The sequence below is a fragment of the Grampus griseus genome, assembly GCF_964374135.1.
Source record: "Grampus griseus genome assembly, chromosome: 1".
Lineage (NCBI taxonomy): Eukaryota > Metazoa > Chordata > Mammalia > Artiodactyla > Delphinidae > Grampus > Grampus griseus.
The window spans coordinates 36,930,670-36,953,313 of NC_139017.1; the positions used below are offsets into that span (position 1 = coordinate 36,930,670).

At 33.3% G+C, this 22,644-nt stretch overlaps 1 protein-coding gene across 1 annotated transcript in view; it reads left to right on the forward strand.

Annotated features, from left to right (window-relative positions):
• SWT1 (SWT1 RNA endoribonuclease homolog) overlaps positions 1-22,644 on the forward strand; it is a 95,131-nt gene that overhangs the window by 35,561 nt on the left and 36,926 nt on the right. The window contains exons 11-16 of the mRNA XM_082655827.1: positions 336-481; positions 2,089-2,252; positions 3,542-3,680; positions 8,366-8,514; positions 12,170-12,357; positions 15,034-15,165. Coding sequence (XP_082511953.1) covers positions 336-481; positions 2,089-2,252; positions 3,542-3,680; positions 8,366-8,514; positions 12,170-12,357; positions 15,034-15,165 — 918 coding nt within the window. The remainder of the gene's footprint in view (positions 1-335; positions 482-2,088; positions 2,253-3,541; positions 3,681-8,365; positions 8,515-12,169; positions 12,358-15,033; positions 15,166-22,644) is intronic.

The window sequence follows — 22,644 nt, forward strand, 5'->3', positions numbered from 1 at the left end:
TCTTATGTGTGAAATGGGGATAAAAATTAGTATCACTCCTACCTAAGAGGTTTCTTGTGAGAATTAAATGGATTGATATATATATATAAAGTGCTTAGAACAGTGCCTGGTACCTGGGAAACATTCAGTATATAATAATAATAATTATTCTCAAAAGCTCAGATGATTTGATTCTAGTGTATATTTATTTATATTCTATATTAAAAAAATTGTTATCGTTTCTTAATATATATGATGAGAATCACCAACCTCTGATTAGATTCCATGTGTTTTTAGTTGCCATGTGATTTATCTTATAAAAAATAAAATATTTTTTCCTCCTAACCCAACCTTAGGGATGATAGAAATTTAAGAAACAAAGGCCTAATAAGTGGTGTGAAGTCACTCAGTAAAGAAGAATTGAGTGCAGAATTATTAAACTTATCTCTGAACACAGTTGTATGTCATCAGCCTTGTATATCTAAACAACAATTGAAAGCAGGTAGTATTCTTACTACAAATAATTAGAAATATATCATATTTTATGTACTAAGAATATTGATAACAGTTGGAATTAATAGTAAATTTTTATTTTGTACATTGAAAGTAACATTGTTTGGAGTATTTTCTGGCACAAATGGTAGAGATGAATGAATATTATAATGGTAATCCAAGAGAAAATATAACATTATTGCCTTCTACATATACTTTTACAAATTAATTTGAATTTTTGTCTGTACACTCACATACATTTTTATATATTTATAATCCCTGTGTGCATCCTATTTTTTACCTCAGAGTATACCTTTTAAATTAATAGTAGCCACAGGAAATAATTCATTTGAGGTAGAGAGAAATTTTTAGTTTATTTTAAAAATTAGTTCCATATTCATAACTTTCTATTAATACAGTAAAAACTCAGTAGTAGAGAAACTTGAAGGACTCTAGTAATAATGTTTTTTAAATTTGAACAAATATTTAAGAAAGCTAAAGGCAATACTACTGTTTTATCTCTTTTTTTCCACCAGAATAATCTGTTCTATCGCTTGATATTTGTTGAAATATATTAAATCTTACATAATTTAAAAATACATCCCTCAATTTCCCTCTGTGGGAAAAATAATTATTGAAGTCTCTAAAAGCATATGTATATGCTTCATGTATTCATATATCACATGCTACTTATTTGACCTTTTTGGTAATAAAATTTCTTTTGTCATAATATTCAAAATGGCATTTAGAGGGAGTAACAGAATATTCTAGTATATGGTTTTTCAAGGGAAACATGCGTTTGGTTTGCCCATTATATTACTCTCATTTTAAATCCTTGGTTTGTATTTGTAGGGATGTGCCCCTTAATACATTGAATTTTGCCATAAAGAAATTGCAGTTGTTTGCAGGTGTCAAAGTAGTAATTATATTGAAATAATATCAATTAAAATAATCAAAACTTATTTTAGAAGGGGAAGGAATAAAAGTGGTTAAGTCAGAGCTTTTAGTCTTTTCAAAGCAATTTATTAAATGTGAGTTGCAATTGGAAGAATATATTATCTTTGGAAGAAAACACATTTTGATCCATAGTTCTTGGTTTTCTATTATAAATAGATGCAAAGCATTATTTTAATTTTTACTTTTTTTGAAAATAATAAAATTTAAACTTTGGTTAAAATATCACACACATTTCTCAAATTTCTATTTTAGTAAAAACATTTTGTCTCCTTTTGTCAAAAGGTAAAGCTTTTGCTAATGTGATATATTTATGTTGAGTCTAAAACAACTATACTAGAAATAAATGTTTCTAAATACTGTTTTATTTTTATTTTAAAAATTATTTATTTATTTATTTTGGCTGTGCCGCATGGCTTGCGGGAGTTCCTCAACCACGGATTGAACCCCGGCCACGGCAAGTGAAAGCCTGGAATACTAACTGCTAGGCCACCAGGGAACTCCCATGAATACTGTTTCAAAAATAAAGTATTCATTTGTTTTTAGGATCAAACACTAATTATATCCATTAAATGTTTATTATTTATGGCCAAATACTAATTATATATGTAAAATATTTACTATTAGTGTCCTAAATAAAGCCTGTAACTATTTGTTTTAAAGAAGCAACACCTTTAGAGAAGAGCTGTGAGGAGGAATCTACAAACTCTGGACTCTGCATTCCACTTGAAAGCATTGTATCTGATCTTGAAAAATCTCTTGGAACAGCTTTATCTTCAATATTAGAAACAGAAATGAAAATTGCTTTTGGAAACCTTTGGATGGAGGTGATTATTTCAACTCTTAGTTGAAAATTTCCTTTTTATTGCTGAAGATTTATTACCTTATTTTAAGAAATATTACTTATATAAGATGTGTAAGCTTTATTGTAATAATCTACATCACATTATATTTTTTTCTTGAAGTTTTTGGAATAACTCTTTGAACGCTAAGTGTTGGGCATTTCCTAAAGATTAGGACTCTATTTTATCATTCATTTATTTTGAATTTTTATAGAGCAGGTTCTTATTAGTTACCTATTTTATACATATTAGTGTATACATGTCAATCCCAATCTCCCAATTCATACTACCACCATCACCCCCACCCCCCCTTCCCCCCTTGGTGGGGGGGACACATTGCCTCCATGGAGCTTAAATTGAATTCAGAAAACCTCTCATTTTAAGTTTATTTGAGTCAAAATGTCTAGTATAGGGAATTGCCTTAGCAATATGTTTTCAGAAAGAGAAGTTAAATGTTAGCTTATGTCATGTAAATATGAGAATCAGAGTATAAATTTGATATTAGTAAAATATTTTGAATTTTCTTTAGATTCACATCTTTTCTGCAATCAGTAAAACACTACATTTGGCAATAGTGGCCTTCTTAGTTTAATGTTTGTTTGCTATTCACATTTATCATTAGGAGAAACTTTGTTTCCCATCAGTTGTATCTCTTCCAGATATTCAGTGAGGTTCTAATATTTGCCAGTGTGGCTTGATTATATTATCAAGTCTTGAACCAAGATGATGAAGAATGATCAGATTCTTCTAGGAAGGTTGACGTAAATTAGATTTCATAACAGAGTCTAGGAAAGTCATTGCATATGAACGGTTCAAAAAAGGATGTGCTGACATCTTGTAGTACTAAATGATCAATCTTCTTTGTAAACATGTCTTTACAAGAGTGTAGCAAGTGCCAATTATAGTTGGCAATTTTTTTCTATATAGATTATTTTCTCTAGTTTTATGAAATAGGTTGATTTCCTCATAGAAGTGACCATGTTGAAAAGTAGATCGACAACTTTTGCTGATTAGAACTATGCTTCTTCTGATTAGAACAGTGTTTTTGCACACATAGTTTCTGAAGCTGTAAGGATTAATACTAATATGAATTTTACAAAAGCAATTTGCAGTGGAATTAGCATTTTAAGATTGTGATTGGCGTTTAATAAAACATCTTTTAGTTTTAAAAGAATTCAACTATGTTTTGCCTGGAAATATATGTAGGAATTCCTAAATAGGTACTTTTAAATAATAGGAATAATAAATAAATCAATGATGCTATTTTTTTCTAGGTGCTGTACTTGAAACCACCATGGACTCTAATACATTTATTACAGTGCTTTAGAAAACATTGGTTGGCTGTATTTGGATTAGTTGTGGAAAAGAACTTGCTTTTAACTGTTGAGAGCCTATATGAAAATCTCTCTAAAGGTTTGAATCTTTTATCTTGTCTTTGGAAGTGTTGTATTAAAGTCAGACTAATAGATATACTCCATGGAATGTGAAGATGAATTAATAAGAGATTTGTCAATTAGTTCTTAACCATTTATACTTCTAATTTCTTAAGGAAATTTATGGCAGCTGGATGCAGTTCCTAGAGCTTGTAACTGTTAATTGTATCATTGTTGATGTTCCTGGATATTGTGAATATATAATTTTTAATAATGTTTGAAAACTTTTAAAAGTTTATTTAGGTATGCAAATAGAATTATGTGGATTTTTTTTCATTTCTCATCGTGTTTAACACACAAACTTTTTTCTTTTTTTTTTTTTTTTTTTGCAGTACGCGGGCCTGTCACTGCTGTGGCCTCTCCCATTGCAGTGCACAGGCTCCGGATGCGCAGGCTCAGCGGCCATGGCTCATGGGCCTAGCCGCTCCGTGGCATGTGGGATCTTCCCGGATCAGGGCACGAACCCGTGTCCCCTGCATCGGCAGGCAGACTCTCAACCACTGCGCCACCAGGGAAGCCCAACACACAAACTTTGACTACATTTCATGTACTAATTTAAAAAATAGTTTATCAAGGTTTCTATTTAAAATACATGGATAAGGAATAGGAAACGTTTGGCTTTGGTGCAGAGTGAATTTTAGAACCAAGACAAGACTAAAATCAACCACTTAGTTGGTAGTTTTAAAACTATGTTGCACAGAACCTTCTTGAAGTGCCTCTGGAGTTGCCACAGATTGGAGGTGGAAAGGTTGATGGGGAGCCTGATAATAGCGAGCCTTTGGCCCTCAACCCCAACTTTAGCCATTCATCTTTCTTTTGTTTGTTTATATATAGAGATTCCATGTATGATTAAAAAAGATTTTCTGCTAAGAAGCAAAAGATGCGAAAAGCCCTGGTCTAATGTTATTAAAGTCTGTGTTTTATTGATATGATTAAGGAAATAAGACTTGAGAGGGTAAGTGATTTGTCCAAAGTGAACAACTAGATTTGTCTTGCTATACCTTTAAAAAGCAAAGTATAACCATTGTTAGGATGTTCAGTTGGTTCTTGACTGTTCTTAAACTTCTAACATGAAGTGATCTATTTTGTTTATTATTATATGTATTAGTTATATCCTGTCTACTTTTAAAAAAATAACTGGGTATATGTGAGCCTTTACATGACCACCTGAGTACAGGAGGTTTTAAGTTAGGCTTTAAGGTACAAGAGCCAGGTAATGAAGAATAAGAAAGATAGTTTTACTATAAAGCATGTGAAAATAATTGAACACCCTTGAAGACAGATTTTGACACTAAGCTTCCTGGAAACTAAGATAAAACAAAAACATTCTATGGAGGGGTATGCCAGTTCTCTCTCTCTCCTCAAGTATAAACTCTTTGAAAACGTTTTACATCTTTAAAAACTTCCCCAGGGAATTTAAAGTGCCTAGTCAATACCTTATGACTTATATATGGAATAAGTCATAAGATGTAAGTCAATACCTTATGACTTATATATGAATATCTATTTTTAAAAGCTACTGATTTTTTTAAAAAAGACACACTTTCCAGGCATTGATCTTTAACTATGGAAAATATTTATTGGGATATTATTATATAAGGAATATATATATATGGAATGACATACTGGACATGTCTCCAAAGCAGTTTTACAAGATATATAGAGACATTGTCCATATCTTTTACTAGGGGCATAATTTAGTTGGTTCTATCAAAAGAGAAAGTCCATAGGGTTTCCCTGGTGGCGCAGTGGTTGAGAGTCCGCCTGCCGATGCAGGGGACACGGGTTCGTGCCCCGGTCCGGGAAGATCCCACATGCCATGGAGCGGCTGGGCCCGTGATCCATGGCCGCTGGACCTGCGCGTCTGGATCCTGTGCTCTGCAACGGGAGAGGCCACAACAGTGAGAGGCCCGCATACTGAAAAAAAAAAAAAAAGTCCATAAATCATCTTGAACAAGATTTTCAAAAATGGGATCTTGAACAAGATTTTCAAAAATGGGATATCTAGTTGCCATGTTCCATTTGTCCGTTTTTCCAGGGCTGGGCACTGTTTTGCTCTTACACACAGCTTAGAGGTAGTAGTCAGCAGCTCTAACTATTTCTTTCTAGTAACAAGAAAACTGAAGAGACAGTGACTGCTCCTTTTGCTAAAAACTCATTTTGAGGATTATTGTGTGCATAATTTATTGATCCTTGATCTGAAAGAATCTGATGCCTAATATTTACTGACTTGTGAAGAACACATAATAGAATTATAAAAATGCCTTCTGCTCTAAAATAATTTTGAATTAGAAAAACTCACAGTTCATGATTTTGTTTATAATCTTTTAATAGTATCCTCAGCTGTTGAATTATACATGTGTTTAACTACAGTATACCAAGCGTGTATCTTTAGATCAATTTGTAGAAATTTGTGTAGAAGATGAGTAGTAGCTTTTTCTGACTTTGTAGTCCCTATTAACTTTAACCTAAATAATTATTGATCTTATATAAGCATTATTTCAACTATATAGATTTTATGTTGTGTCTAGGTACTGAATTGATCATTGTTATTATACTTTTGCCCATAATCTTAGTAAAGAATTCTTGTAAGACAGAAATCAAATGATTAATTCAAGGATATAAGCCTTACCAAACATAGCCTACACTGGAGAAGCACCCTTAAGAGAAGTTGTGCCCAATTTCTTTTTCTGAGGAGATTTACCTACGTTCTGTCTTCTGTAGCATCTCTCATCTCTTCTTTTCCCACAGGAATTTAAACTAGTCATTGATTTAAAAAATAACTAGGGGCTTCCCTGGTGGCACAGTGGTTGAGAGTCCGCCTGCCAATGCAGGGGACACGAGTTCGTGCCCCGGTCCGGGAAGATCCCACATGCCGTGGAGCGGCTGGGCCCGTGAGCCATGGCCGCTGAGCCTGCGTGTCCGGAACCTGTGCTCCGCAGCGGGAGGGGCCACAACAGTGAGAGGCCTGCGTACCACAAAAAAAAAATAAAATAAAATAACTAGAAGTGTTTTGTAAGGAGATAGACTGGTTGTTTGCTTGATAAAAGGGAAGCCAGAAGCTTGGCTATAACCATCACATTAGATTAGAATTTCTGAATTTGTGTAATTAATTATGAAAATCTATTTTTTATTTTCACTTAACCTTTCAATATTTCACAAGCAAATACTTGTTGTGTAAGTTATACAGAGAAACTCTTTATTTTTTTTAACTCACAGTGCCAGTGAAAAACCATGCCAGTGTTTCAGACTATAACAGAATTTCTGAAGCTGTGAGCATTAAAAGAAAACAAAACAAACACATTGTAGCATGGTTATTTTAAATGCCTTCAAAATCTATTATGTAGTATTCTGTCTTAATAATAGAAATAGTTTTTTTTCTGTTCTGAATTTTGGTGACATTAGAAAGTTATTCAACTTCATTGTTCATAACTTTTTGAATCTGAAATTATTGACACCACTTCTCCCAATTGGTTTGAGAACTTAATGCAGGCGATTTTAGTTCCTTGAGAAAAAATTGTTATATCTTTAAATTATTACTTGTAGATTAACTCACTTTGCTAATTTATGGGGGGAAAAAATTCTACTAGCGTCTCTTGCCCACAGCTCACTGTTACCCAAATTGCTTACTTTTCGCTGAGGTTATATTGTGTCCAGAGAGAACACATTTTCAATAAATCTAGTATTACCTTTCAAAGTTTGAAGGTAAATCACTACATGATAACTGAGTTGATTATGAAAGGTTCTGCATATAATTTAAGTGCTTACCGCCAAAATGTGACTCTCTGATACCTCAACAGTAATATGTATACAAACAACCTCAGTTTTGAAAATCTGTGGTTTAACTCGTTTGGTGGTTATCTCTTTTCTGAAGAGTTTAATGTTCTTTCATTTTCTTTTACTTTTTTTAAATTGAGGTATAGTTGATTTACAACGTTGTGTTAGTTTCTGGTGTATAGCGGAGTGATTCAGTTATATATATATATGCATATTCTTTTTCATATTCTTTTCCATTATGGTTTATTAAAGGGTATTGAATATAGTTCCCTGTGCTATACAGTAGGACCTTGTTGTTTGTCTATTTTATATATAGTATGTTGCACATTTTACTTTTACTTTGAAGTTGACCTTGTTAAGGGACATTCTGGAATCTGAATATAGTCTCGGTATCCAGGACCCACAAGGATAGCAAAATTCTCAATGCTCAGGTCCCTTATATAAAATGGTATAGTATTTGTGTATAACCGACACACATTCTCCTGTATACTTTAAATCATCTCTAGATTATTTGTAATACCTAATACAATGTAAATGCTATGTAAATAGGTGCCAGTGCACAGCAAATTCAGGTTTCACTTTTTGGAACTTGATGGAACTTTGTTGCCAAATATTTTCGATCCATGGTTGATTGAATCTATAGATGTGGAACTGGTGGATATGGAGGGAAGGCTGTACAGAATACCAGAATGAACCCCAAGAACTTTGTCTAAAACTAAGTCTAATTGTTGCTTTTTACACAAGAGAGATAAATTAGGAGTAGCCTATAGGTGTAAATGCGTACGCTTCTTAAATTTCATAATTATTATTACATTGGTTTTCCAAAAACATTTTTGTGTTGTATACTCATTCTTACATATTTTTTCCTTCTTAATTTTCTGTTACCAGCTAACAATGCAGTGGATTTTACAACAGTGAAATTGCTGCTTCAGGATTCTAAAAGTTTGCTACATGCTTTCAGTACAAGGTCAAATTATGATGGTATTCTTCCACAGGCCTTTGCTCAAGTAAACAAACTACTCCAAACATTTATAGAGGTAAGATACCTTTGGAATGCCACTTAGAGTAGCTAATCACATGCGTTCTAAAAATGTATTGGGCAGACAGCAGTAGGTAAAAGATTTTAACTTATTCTAACATACTAAAAGTAAATATTAAGTGAATTGAATGGCGAGTAAGCAATCCTTATTACAAGTTATAAAACACATCCTCTTGTGGAAGCAGTGTCACAGCAGTTGTTGGGATTTTATGTTATTTCATTTATGAATAGAAGAAAGCTATGCATTGTTGCTGACTACTCATTTTTCAGTGCTCCTGACCAGTGGATCACAACTTGCATCAAGATACTTTGGAAATTTTTTAAACATTCAGATGCCAAGGCCCTCTCAAATTTTACTGAATAAAACTTCTGGCAGTGGTACCCAGTAATGTTTTTGTTCTTGTTTCATGTTTTATTTTGAAATAGTTTCAAACTTACAAAAAAATTACAAGAGTAATATAAAGAATTCTCATATATATCCTTTACCCCGATTTCCCAATGTTAATATTTTATCACATTTGCTTTATTGTTTTCCCTATCTACCTGTCTACTTATCTAACCAAAATATTTTTTCTGAACTGTTTTAAGAGTATGATGCAGATATCATTCTCCTTTACCCCTAAATATTTCCATATATTTATATCCTAAAGAATAAGGGTATGTTATGTAACTAGTATAATTAATCAGAAAATTAATATTGACATAATTATCTAACCTGCAGACCCTATTCAAACTTGCCAATCGACCTACCAATTTTTTAACAAGTCTCCTCATGTGAGTCTTACGCAGTCCACCTAGCACTGATGGCCTTTTTGCCCCTTTAAAATAACTATGGGAGTTTTGTCCCTGGTAATACTGTATTTCTACAGTCTCGTAATTTCAAATCTAGAAAATTCTGGATAGTTTATATGCCTGAAATTGCTCAAAAAACTCAGCATCACAATTACTAGGTAAGCTATTAATGGTACTTTCATCTAGTATGTATATATCATATTCTTTTTTTCTTTGAGTTATTGGCCAGGTTTTTCTCAATGATTTTTTCTGGTAACATAGGTCCCACTACTTATGAAGTAATGAAAGGATTAGATGATATTATACTTAGTCATAGTTGGTGAGGAAAGAACTTACTTGCTTAAGAGAGTATCTTACAGAGTGAAAAAGCATCTTTTTGATAAAGTCATAGGAAATATATGATAATTCTTGAGGAAATAATTGATTTAAGGGGTGAATGATCTTTTGGTTTAAGATGACCAAAACATCGGTAGTTATATTTTTCTATGGCAAGTGTGACTTTTAGAACCTTTAGTAGGGAAGAATGGACCTGGAAATGTAGGAGTTGCAGCTTGAGTACTGTACTTGAACTGTGCAGGGGAAAATACATTATCCTTTTCCCTCACAGAACTGAGCCCTGAACCCCATCTTTACTGAAACAGACATGGTGAACAAGATGAAAAGTTCACGATACTCACAGGCTTAGCAGTTTTTGAATTAAAATTATTGAGAATAAAAAAAATTAGGATTGACTGAGATAAAAATGTTAATGAATATCAAGATTCTTTCATCAATTGGAAACCTAGCAATGGGAGTTACTATGAAAATGTGATGTTAAAATTTAGTGTTGTTTATCACATAATGGTATGCCTAAGATATATTGCCTCCTTTTAAAAATATTGAATTATTACTTAGTAAGTTATTTCTTCTTGGATCCTGATTTTCCAGTTGTCACATTGGTAAGCTTCAAGAAGGCAAGTGGCAAAGAATCTAGTATCCTCATTAGTGCATTTCCCTCAACACTCGGCATTAGTCTGATTGCTTGAAACAACCTGTGTTGTTTCCACAGTTAGAGCTCTCAAGTGTTGCTTTATTTTCATGTTTGAAACAATTCATTGTCCCAAGTCAGCCAGGAACATTGTGATTTAGCTTGGGCTTTTAAAATACACTTTCAATAGTGTTTTGTCTTGTAGAATACATTAGATTTGATATATGACCTGAATACTTAGTCATGTGTCACTAACATGAGCAACAACAACAAGTAGATTACCTCCAGGAATAGAGTATCTAAATATAGTAACTATAAAAAAAAATTCCCCCTATCTGAATTTACCAAGTGTAGAAAATCTGGAAAAGAGAAATATTCATTATTTGTTTGCTTCTGAGAAACAAAAATGGGAAGTTAAGTAGCATCATTTTCCAGATTTTTGTATAGATGGGGTGGAGAAAAGGATATATATTTTTTTCTTTTATAAGCCTTTTAACCACCATAAAAAAAAAAGACTTGCTCTTCCAGGAGATAGAATAATTAAAATAAGTCTTGTTAATAAACTTTAGGCTTGTGTGCCTCAGACTTCCCATGCTGACTAGTTGTGTTTTTACCTTCTGGTTATTTAACCTCTCTGAGCCTTAATCCTTTCTTTTGTAAAAAGAGTATAATAATCTCTGCTTCAGACCTTTCGTGACAAATAAATTAATATTTGTAGAGCACTTAGTGCCTAGCACATAGTCAGTGCTATATAAGTGTTTGAAAAAGCAATCCATTTGCATAGTTGTATACACTACTGTTTGACAGCTGAGGAAAAGCACTATGTGGTGAGTAAACACATTTATTTCAGAACAAAATACATCTTTCCATTCATGTGTATTTATTAAGTTCATAATTAATGTAAACAGGCAATTTTCTTCCTGTCTCAAAAGAAATAAAAGGGAAATATTCTCTTTATAGTTGGAGAGAGATTATAACCCCATTCATAGACTACTGAAGGTCAAATTCTGTTCATGCCTCTTAGCATCTGTGTGACCTTGCATGAGTTACTTATCCTTTCTGTGCCTCAGTTATAAAATATAGATAATCACAGATGTAATTGTGATGGTTAACTTTCTATCTATATATAAAGTTCTAAGAAAATTATAAGTAAAGTTCTTAGGAAATTCTTGTACATGAGAATGCTAAATAAATATTAACTGTTACAGTTTTGGAAATTTCCTTTCTTTTTAATTTGATAAACATGAAATTAATAAACCATGAATAATCCATGAAGCTAACCTTTGAAATCATACTTTTATCAACAAAGGAAACCTAGAGATTTTATTTAAGTTCACAAAGAAGTTATAGTAGTGCCAAGTCAAAAAACCCAAGTTAAAATCATAGTTAAAACTTTTTTTCCATTCTATCAGATATATTTTTCACCTAAGTTAATATTTTCCCCCAAGGTGATATTTTTAAAAAATCACTTGAACCAGTAGTATCACTCTTTTACCCTGCTTAAAAATATGCTCAGATCTATTCTTAAATACTTTTAATTGGTCATGCTATTTACTGTACCATCTCCTTCCATCAACTACCAAACTTCTTAAAAGAGCAGTCTATAACAGTTGTTTCCATTTCTTTGCTCACTTATTTCTTCATCCCTTACAAGTAGAATTCTACTTCTATACTCTGTAATAAATAGATTGGAAATATTGTTTGATATAAATGGAAAAGGAAATTTTTTTTTAGCTCTGATGCTATTCTGGGAATATTCTATACATAATCAAGGACAAAGAATAATCAGCACTTCCCAGAAAGCTAGAACATTTGTAAGCAACAATTAGCATTCTTTTTCTCTCACTTACTAGTGAAGGATTAGCTGCATATTATGTAATTCTTATTTCCCCAGGTCAAGGCAAAACTTAAGCAAAATCCTTCAAAAAATACAGCGGGTAAAAGGCAAGAAGATAATTCTTTGATGAAATCTAATAACCAAGAAATCACCATTTCCTCAGGTTCTCATCTTCCCCAACCCAACAGGCATCAAGAGATCTGGTCTATCCTAGAGAATGTTTGGATTACAATATATCAAAACAGGTACTAAATTTCCAAGAATTTTTGAGTTTTAGGGTTTTCCATCATTACTCTTATTCATTAAATAGTTAGTGTTTGGGTTGTGAGTTTAACAATATAGTTTGTACTAGATTATCTTAAGGGAGCCTTTTGTCAAATTTGTACCCTTAGAAACAGTGATGCTTAACTAGGGGTGCGCATCACAATTATCTGGAGAGTTTAAAAAATATATATGCCTAGGTTCTAAGAAGTGCTGATTCAGTAGGACTTAAGTGAAGCCGAACTAGTGCTTCTCTCCAGGTGATTCAGATGTGAAACCTTGATGAGAATCATTGCCTATATATGTCAAAACCAATGAATAGTCACCAAGATTAGCTAAACGAATTAGCAGGATACAAAGCCTTAATCAGATTTAAAATAATGTAAAGAAAACATCAGTCTGGATAAGGGAAAATTCATGTAAAATTTTTTTAAAAGAAAGATAAATACTTTTACTTAAAACGGAGAAATACTTTTATTTCATACACATGAAGTATTATGGTCTTGGTAAAATGAAAAGATAGAGACCATTTGTGAGTAGTCTTTAAATAGGCTGCTGCTAGAGTAACTTAAAAAATTATTGAAAACAACTGGTTTTAAAGTAGGCCGACGCTCCCTTCCATACTTTTCCCCAAGCCTATAGTCTTTATATAATTAATATGTTAATCTTACTACGTGCTTTGTGGTATGATTTTGTCTCGAGGGCCCAGTTTGTTGTTTTGGATTAAGATCATTTATCTGTTCGAGTTGTCTACAAGAGCAGCAAAGTAATATTAGCACTCCACTTAAACATCTATTCTCAATCGGTCATAGATTTGGGACCCATTTTTAGTCCTTGACAACAATTAAAAATCTTTTTCAAACAAATATATAGTCTGTTATCCTAAAGAAATAACGATATCTGACATGTGAGGTAAAGAAAACATTTAAAATTTTGTATTTTCATATAAAGCAAAGGTTTTGATTTGTCCAGTCTTAATGTATTTTTAATGTTGTGGCTTATCAGATATTTTTGTTAGCCGAAAGTTGTATATGCCAGAAATGATCACTTTAAAAATAAAGTAGTTTAAAACAATATCTAAGATATTTTAATGTTCCTTTCATTTAGAAAACATTTGAGTACTTTATGTACCTTAGAACTGACCTATAATATACATACAATTTGTGTTGGATGTTACAGAGTTCTTGGTAATTTCTGGATAATAGACTTACATTATAGTACTTCAGTAAGTGGAAAATGCTTATATTATTTTATCAGTATATAGTTTTTAAAGCCTACTTTATTGTTTCCCATGCCTGGTTGTGTACCAGAGTCACTGTAGAACTTCTCAACATATTCATGTTTGAGCCTTTCACATAGAGATGGTCATGTGAAGATCTGGTAGGCCCTGTGCACAATTTTTATAAAATAAAAAAAATAATTTTTATAAAACTATTATTAGAGCACCTATGCACAACCTTAAAGAGGTTGGGGTTAGCAGATGTAAGCTTTTATATATAGAATGGATAAACAACAGAGTCCTGTGATATAGCACAGAGATCTATATTCAATATCCTATGATAAACCATAATGGAAAAGTGTATAAAAAAAGAATGTACATATATGTATAACTGAATCACTGCTGTACAGCAGAAATTAACACAACATTGTAAATCAACTATACTTCAATAAAAAATATTGAAAAATAAAATAAAATAACAGAAATCTATTCACTCAGTTCTGGAGGCTAGAAAGTCTGAAATCCAGGTGTCTGCAGAGTTGGTTCTTTTAGGAGGTTCTGAGGGAGAATCTATTCCATGACTGTCTCCTAGCTTCTAGTAGCTGCCAGCAGTATTTGTAGATATATCATCCCACTCTCTGCCTTTGTCTTCACATAGGGTAGTGCCCACCCTAATCCAGAATGACCTCATTTTAACTTAACTAATTATAAAGATCCTATTTTAAATAAGGCCACATTGAGGTTGTGGGTGAACATGAATTTTGGGGGGACACTGTTCAGCCCATACAGTATATGTTTTGATTTTTTATATGGTTGTTATTATTTGAGTACATTTTGTATACCTTAATTTTTCTGTTTCATAGATGGCATAAGCATCATTTTAATAGTTGTTTGGTCTTTCATCAGGTGGCTAATTTACTATTTATTAACACTTTTTTTATTGTTGAACATTTAGGTGATTACTAATTGTTACCCAGTTATGAATAATTATTAATATGTGATAGATTTCTAAAATTGGAATTACCAGAGTAAAGTGTATGAACACTTATAATATCCAGTTTCAGCAAACTCTAAATCTGATGTCTGATTTTTTTTCTTCATCCTTATGTACAGGAGTACTGTCAGTACTTACGTACTGACTTGAATATAAATTGATATTATTACTTCCCTTCCATCTCTTATGGTCTCTTAGAGTGAAACATTATTCACATAGCTTTTACAGTATTACTTTAGATTAGACCTGTATAGTTGTTGATCCATATCTTTTGCATGAATGGTAGCCTGGACATTCACAAGTTAGTCTTTTATTTCTAATTTAAATAGATTAGCATTATGAGCGAGGAGTTTTAAATATTACCTAATTTTATACACTAGAAATCGAAATACTTGAATTACACTAAATACGCATGTGTACCTACGAGCATTTTTTTCTCTATTTTAGCATGGATGTGTTTCAAAGATTGGGCTCAAATTCAGCTCTGATGTCTTCAAAAATAGCATCATTTGAAGAAGCATTTGTATATCTTCAAAAGTTAATGGAAGCTGTTAAGGTTATTCTTGAAGGAATTCAGAGGTAAATACTAACTAATTTTAAAGTTTATTACTTTCATCTTTCTTTTAGGTTTATCAGCTTTTTCAGAGTTGCTGGGAGTCTTCCAGCAAGTTTTATAAACTAACGGCTTTTAGATTTAACTTCTTTCCCTCCCTTGCAAAGAATCCCTGTTTCTAATTTGGACCACACGAATGTTTCCACTTTTTTCCTTTCTAGGAAAAAATAGACCAGATTATAAGCTTCATAAGGAAATTTATTTTCTTTATTGCATAACTATAGCTACAAGAACAGTGCCTGACACATAATGGGCACTCAGTAATTACTTGTTGAATGAAAAATATGTGTTAAGGTAATTATCACTGCCCTTTAAAAACAAATATATGTTAATGTTTGTAAACATGATTGATTTCATCCAATCCAGTCTCACAGTACCACAAACTGAAAAAGTTTGAGAAGCAACCTAGTTTTATGATGCTTTGAGACTTAATACATACGTGATTATTTTAAATATTTGTGACGTATATAGAAAACATAGTTCCAGAAAGGTATAGAATGGACCATACCAGCTGTGTCGTGTGAAGTCAGATGTTTTCTTTTGTGGCACTGAAGAAGAATACTAAACTTAATCTTGCAATTTTTTTCTTTATATTCCAAAGTTGCTTGACCTGAATTGGCATGCAGCTTGCTGACAGAAGAATACTGTTATTTATAAATTAAAAAAACAAAATCAAAACTGATTTAATTTTAGCATGTCCAAGTTTTAAAAACTTGGATTTTTGAAACAATAGCAGCTCTTGGTTTTGTTTTCATTTCTCTTTACGGGTTTTTGGAAACTTCATCTCGTTGTTAATGTACAAAGCATTTGTACCTCTTTTTGGATCACTTGGCTAATATGATTCTTAGAACAAAAAATTACCAAAGCTTTTTGCCACTCTTAAGTTACTAATGAATTGAAGATGTAACAGATCCCAAGACAAGTATCATCTCTAAGTGCATGTAGTCTTTTTTTATTTAAGGCAATATCAAACAAGAGTAGCTCTATGAAGAAGAAATAATTCAGTTCTGATGTTAGCTATGTAAAAGCTGTTGCACATGCTACATTGCATAAAAGCCATGCTTGACACATTACCTTTTCTACAGAAAGTAGGGATATTAGTCTGAATTCAATTACTCAACAAATGTTTATTGAGCACTGCCTGTGCTTGGCATCATGCTAGCTCTGGGGAATCAAAGATAAATGAGATGCAAACTCTGACTCCAATGAGCTTGTAGAAATAGTGCAGTCACATTGAAACAGATAATTGCAATAAAGAGTTATTGATATTTTAATAGGATTACAGGCAGTGGAGCCAGGGAGAGTCTGGGAAAAGATGAGACTGGATCGAGTTTGGAGGGGAATGACTTATAGGCTGCATAAAGCAGTTTCCACTTTATCCTGTAGGCTAGTATTTCACACATCCAGAGCTGTCAATTATGTGCCTTGACAGAAGTGTTTCTGGTCCAAAAACTTCAGAAATATTGCATATTATATTACCCACTCAGAAAATCACTTTACATCCATTAATAGCTTTTATAGACTTTGCTGTAGAGAAAGCTTCTTAATTTTAGAAGCTTTAAACATATTGTTCCCTCGACCCCACCCCAGAGATTCTGATGGAATTGGTCTGAGGGTGTGCCTAGCTGTCAGGATTTTTAAAATTTCTCCAGGTGATTCTAATGTGTAGGCAGTGTTGAGAACCACTAGCCATTATGCTTAACCAGGTGTTCTCAGAGTGTGGGCACAGAACTAGCATCATCATCACCACCTGGAACTTGTTAAAAATGCAAATTCTCAAATTCTACCAGACCTCCTGAATCAGAAACTCAGGGTAGGGCCTTGCAGTCTGTGTCCTCCAGGTGATTCTGTGCAGGCTAAAGGCTGAGCACCATGGGCCTAAGTGGTGCTCAGCCCTGGTGGCCAATTCTAATCATCTGGGAGCTTAAAAAAAAAAGAGAGAGAACAATGGCTGGGTGCTGCCTTAAACCTATTCAATCTGATTCTCTGGGGGTGGGACCTGGGTGTATGCATTTTTATAAACTCCCCTGGTGAGTCTCATGTGGAGTCATGGTTGAGAAAGTATAGCATGTACTGCTTTCATAAACTGTATCTAAGGAAGTAAATACTTGAATTTTAAGGCTGATTCAGTTTTGTTAATCTTTCCTGTAAGTGTACATACCTCCAGGAATAACAAAATGTTAGTTGTTCTGCTACTTTTTATAATGTGACCTGGAGTAAATTGTCTTGAGCCTCAGTCTTCATCTATAAAAGAGGCATAATAATGCCTTCCCAGAGCTTTTCATAAAGTTATTGTGCTTTGAAAGTCGGGTGTTGGTATAACTAACCAAACCAGCGATTCTCTGCTTATTTGTTGGGGAAGATAAGAGTTCTAGATCTTATCCCAGATTTACTGAAATCACAGTATCTGTAGGTATTTTGTAGAGGAGGGAAGTTGTATTTTTAACAGGCTTTCCAAGAGATTTATATGCAGTTGGTGGGGGACCACAGTTAAAGAAATTAATCCAACCTCCTGTAATAAATATAGTAGAACCTCTTGAGTTACCAGCAGAGGGCATTATGATTAAAAAGTTTGCCCGTTTAGGCATTCATTAATCAATGTAAACTACTAAAATTGCAAGTTTTTTTTAAACCTTCAAACAGTGGACATTTGAAAAAAATATAGTAAAAGTTAATATATATTGTTTTGTCAAGTGAATATGTGGTCTTAAAATCCTTTAAAAAACAGTCATGTTGGGGCCTCCCTGGTGGCGCAGTGGTTGAGAGTCTGCCTGCCGATGCAGGGGACACGGGTTCGTGCCCCGGTCCGGGAGGAACCCACATGCCGCGGAGTGGCTGGGCCCGTGAGCCATGGCCACTGAGCCTGCGCGTCCGGAGCCTGTGCTCCGCAACGGGAGAGGCCACAACAGTGAGAGGCCCGCGTACCGCAAAATAAAACCAGTCATGTTAAAGTAAGTTCAGTTAAAAAATTGGAGGTTGGCTAACTGAGTGGATTTTTAAACATTGAAAAATACACTCAAATTTGTAGTGACTACAAATTCATTAGTATTTTGGATGCTTACTAAAATGAAATAGTTTCATTTAGTTTTGAGATGCATTCTCAGTGAATATATGTCAACTCTATTTCTTTTTATTATAGCAGATGATTTATAGTGTTACATTAGGAATCAATAATAGATGACCTGTTAACTGGGTCCTTCATTTAAAGAAGTGAATGAAAATGTGTTTGTTGAACTAAGAGTTTGGGCTTCTAGTTCAGATCTTTCCCATTGTAGCTGACTTCAGGCATGTCATCTACCCTCTCTAAGCTACAGTTTCTTTCCTTAGTAAGTGAGAATACTCATCTCTTCTTCACATGATGTGTATGAAGATACTTTTTAAACTGTAACATATTTACAAGCGTTAGTCTTTATTTTCTCTTTAAAGCTGATATGTTAAATTTGAAATGTTTAAAAGTGTGTTATTTCAATTTTAATAGGGGTCTAAACATGATTGTCATAAGTTAAGATTGAAAATATTGATGTAACAGTTGTTCACACAGTTATACAATTAGGAACAGAATACCTAATTTGGTAAAAGTTGAAAATGGGATGGGAATATTGCTGATTTCTATACTTTCTGCACACTTTCTTCTTGGGTAGGAGAGTGAACTTATTTGCTATTGGTTTAGAGATTGCTTCTCTCTTATCTTTCCTTTTATACATATACAGGATTAATTTGAACACTTTTGTTAATGGTTTTCTTATCTAAACACTAGTGAACTAGTCAGTACTCTTTCCATGTAAACAAAAGTGCTTTAAGATTTATTTTTTAGGGCAGTACAATCTAGTCTCATATTATACTTCAGTGAACTTATGTCTAGATTGATCAAGTTACTCTCAAGATCACAAAAACCTTTTGTTTAGTATATAAAGATTATAAAGCTTCATTTGGAGTGAAAAATTAATCGGAGAGTCCTATGGCAAATTCTAAAACTAAGAAAACTTCTACTTGTACATTAATCAAAAAACATTAAATGTCTTGTGCTTAGATTGACAGATCTACAAAGTTAACTAAACAGGTCATGTAATCCAAATCTGAGGCATACTATAAATGTGTGCAGCTTCAACCTGAAAGATAATACTCACAACAACCATGAATGTATGTTTTTGTGTCTGTGAAGTAGATGATGAGCTGCCTGGTTTAGAAGCAGAGGAGAGGAAAGGGGAAGAGTGAGGGTAGGAAATTGCAGTCTGCCTACGTTTTATAATCATGTTTGTGTGTTTCACCTTTATAAAATAAGATTGAAATTATTAAAAAGAAAAAAAACGCAAATTGTAGCATTTGAATCCAAAACTATAACTAGACCATGCTTAAGTGTGTATATTCATTTTATCACTTGGTTTAATATGTAAAACTTTGTATTTCTGTGTCAATTTCATGAACTCTAGATTTCCAGCTCAAGTAGCCTTGGATGAAGTGGTTAAAATAATGTTTTCTCAATTTCATATTTTGAATCTTATGGGGGAGTTATCAATAACTTGGCACATTTTTGGGGGGAGGGAGCTTTTTTTATATGAGGGGATATCTCAAGTTGAATTAATTAACTTTGATCTCTTAAGCTAGATGATTTTTTTCTCTAGCTGTCATATTTGGTTTGATTATTTTAAAATGTAGACTGAGTGCTAAATGGTGCCTTGGACACAGTCATATTCTGAGTGGACATTCATTTGTGATCATAGTACATGATTGTGGAAAATGAGACTTCTGCTTGAATTTAGGAAAGGAAGATGATTAATTTTTGTCATCTTCAAATGCTTTTAGTAATCTTCAAAACCTTTGTAACCTCTGTTACATTTCTGTGGCTTTGGTTTGAAATACCTTATAGAGCTGGTTTTCTAAAACAAAACAATTATAATCATGAAACTGGGGATTTTTACGTGTGTGTGTGTTATTTACATATATAAATTCTTATTAAGTCTCACAAGAATTTCCCTATTACTCTCTTACCCCATTTTAACGTAAGAACGAAACATATACTGGTATAACCATACATAATTCCTGGGAAAAGGACTCCTACAATCACAGCAGTTTTTTATATCTACTAATGAATTAGTAGCTTCAAAGAGTGTGGAGTTCGCATTTGAGAGAATATTAACTTAATATTGTATGTTTTGATAGCTGACCTCTTGAGATTTTAGAAAGGTTATTTAGGGAAGGTCATCCTTTGGTTGACACAAAGATAACACTCTTTAGGCTGTTTTATAGATGAAGTTAATTGTTGAAACAAAAGTTTTTATGAAAGATGTAGAAAATAAAGACGTTAAAATTAGTGGTTTTTTAGCATCTTGACTCATTGCAGTGTGCAAGATGTTCCGCCGTTGATAAAAAATTTTCCTTGTCTAGGTTAGAGAGGTTTATCCATGTTTAGGTCTGACCTACTTTCTTTGAGGCTTGGCCTTTCTACCCTTAGATAATTAGACTTCACCTTCCCTCCCCCATTAGGGTTTCCACAGATGTCACTGCATCTCTTTATCAGATTTTTCATATACCCCATGTCCTGTATATCAGTCACTATGTTGAATAAGAGAAAATAATACAACCTTTTATTTTAAAATGAAAAGGTTTAGTTGCTTCACCCTCCATGCCATATTTTAGACCTTTTTCATAATTTATTTCATAATCAGCTCCCTAAGACTTTGACCACTTTTAGGGCAGGAACTTTGCTTACTTTTCTTCATTTTACTTTTCTATACCTAGATTTATACCTGTATGACGCATAGCAGAGGGTTAAAAAAAAAAAAGCAGGGGAGGTGTGTTGAATGGTTGAATGAGTCTTTTATAGTATATCTGGTGAAGGACAACTTCTTGTAGGGCTGAATGCTGCTAATAGTACTACATTATGACATTAGATCAATAGGTAATATAGAGGTTCCAAAAAAGATACAGAAGAGAGAAGCGCAAGCTATGAAAGGGTAAAGAATAAGAAAATCAGGAGCGGGCTTCTCTGGTGGCGCAGTGGTTGAGAGTCCGCCTGCCGATGCAGGGGACACGGGTTCATGCCCCGGTCCGGGAAGATCCCACATGCCGCTGAGCGGCTGGGCCCATGAGCCGTGGCCGCTGAGCCTGCGTGTCCGGAGCCTGTGCTCCGCAATGGGAGAGGAAGAAGAAAGACTGGAACAAAGAGATTGAGGAGATAAAAAAGGTATTTGTGTCTAGAACAGATGATGGAGCCTCCAGTAATTTGCCCAAATGGCTCTTGTGGTCCCATGTTATCCTTAATTGTTTAATTCTGATCTCTCTATATCAACTATCTAAATTAGGGTTAGTAGAAGGAAAGATGAGATGTAATGGAAGTGATTGAGACAAGGAATATAAGCAGGTGTTTCTTATATAAGACATATAACGTATATAAAATATAGACAATAAAAGCTTTTTATGGTATCTATATTACAGTTTGATAAACACAGCTTTAACATAACATTTATATCAAATGTATGTAATACATAATAAAATTTGTATTAAATTAGCTGACAAAATATTAGGCATCCACATATTAATCTGACTGAATTATCCAACACAGCTGATATTTTTTTAACATTCCTCTTTAATGCTACTGAAGGTAATAGATCACACGAGACTTACGTTTTAGAATAACTAGATTTCATTTTATACATTTGAAGCTCTTATCTATGCTTCCTAGCATTTGTAATTCAAGAATAGGAAATAAGAACCTTTATTTTTATCCTAAATGTCAGCGTTGTGAGGACGTTTATTTTTATCCTAAATATCTGCGTTCTGATGCCAGTTATTCCTGCTACCCCTAAAGCATTTCTAAGTGTTGGTGTTCTTTTGTTTTAGTCAGTAAAATCCAGTTTTGGTGATGGAGTTAAATATTTCCCATCATAAACTTCGTGATCACACCAGAATCAAATAATCAAATATAAATGAAGATTACTTCTTGAAGATAACAAATATTTTACTTTGTTTATAGAGTTGTTTTTATTTAAAATCAATACTTGAAAATTTTTCTTTTTTAGCTGATTATTTCTGCCTAATGATTTATTGATCTGATAATTTAACTAAAATTCCCTGCTATCCCTGCTATTAAGTCACCCTAAGAAATTCTAAAACTACCAAACACTACATTTTTCAGAGAAGCAGATGGGATGAATGACTGACTAAATCAGTGGGGTTAGACATCAGTAAAATAAATGAAATGGGGTGGGGGGATCAAAGGTGCTCAACAAGGGCTCTATCATAATAATTTTAACTTAAATAATAAGTATATAATAAATACATGGATAAAGCCAGATGATCAGTTCTAATTCCTTCTTACAGAATAGTTGTACAAAAGGTTTAACATTAGAGTGTACCCTAGACTCTAGGATTAGTCTCATGTATTTTGAGAAATATCTTCTTGTGCCTCTAAAGAACTTTTAACACTGTAGTAGACCAACCATCTG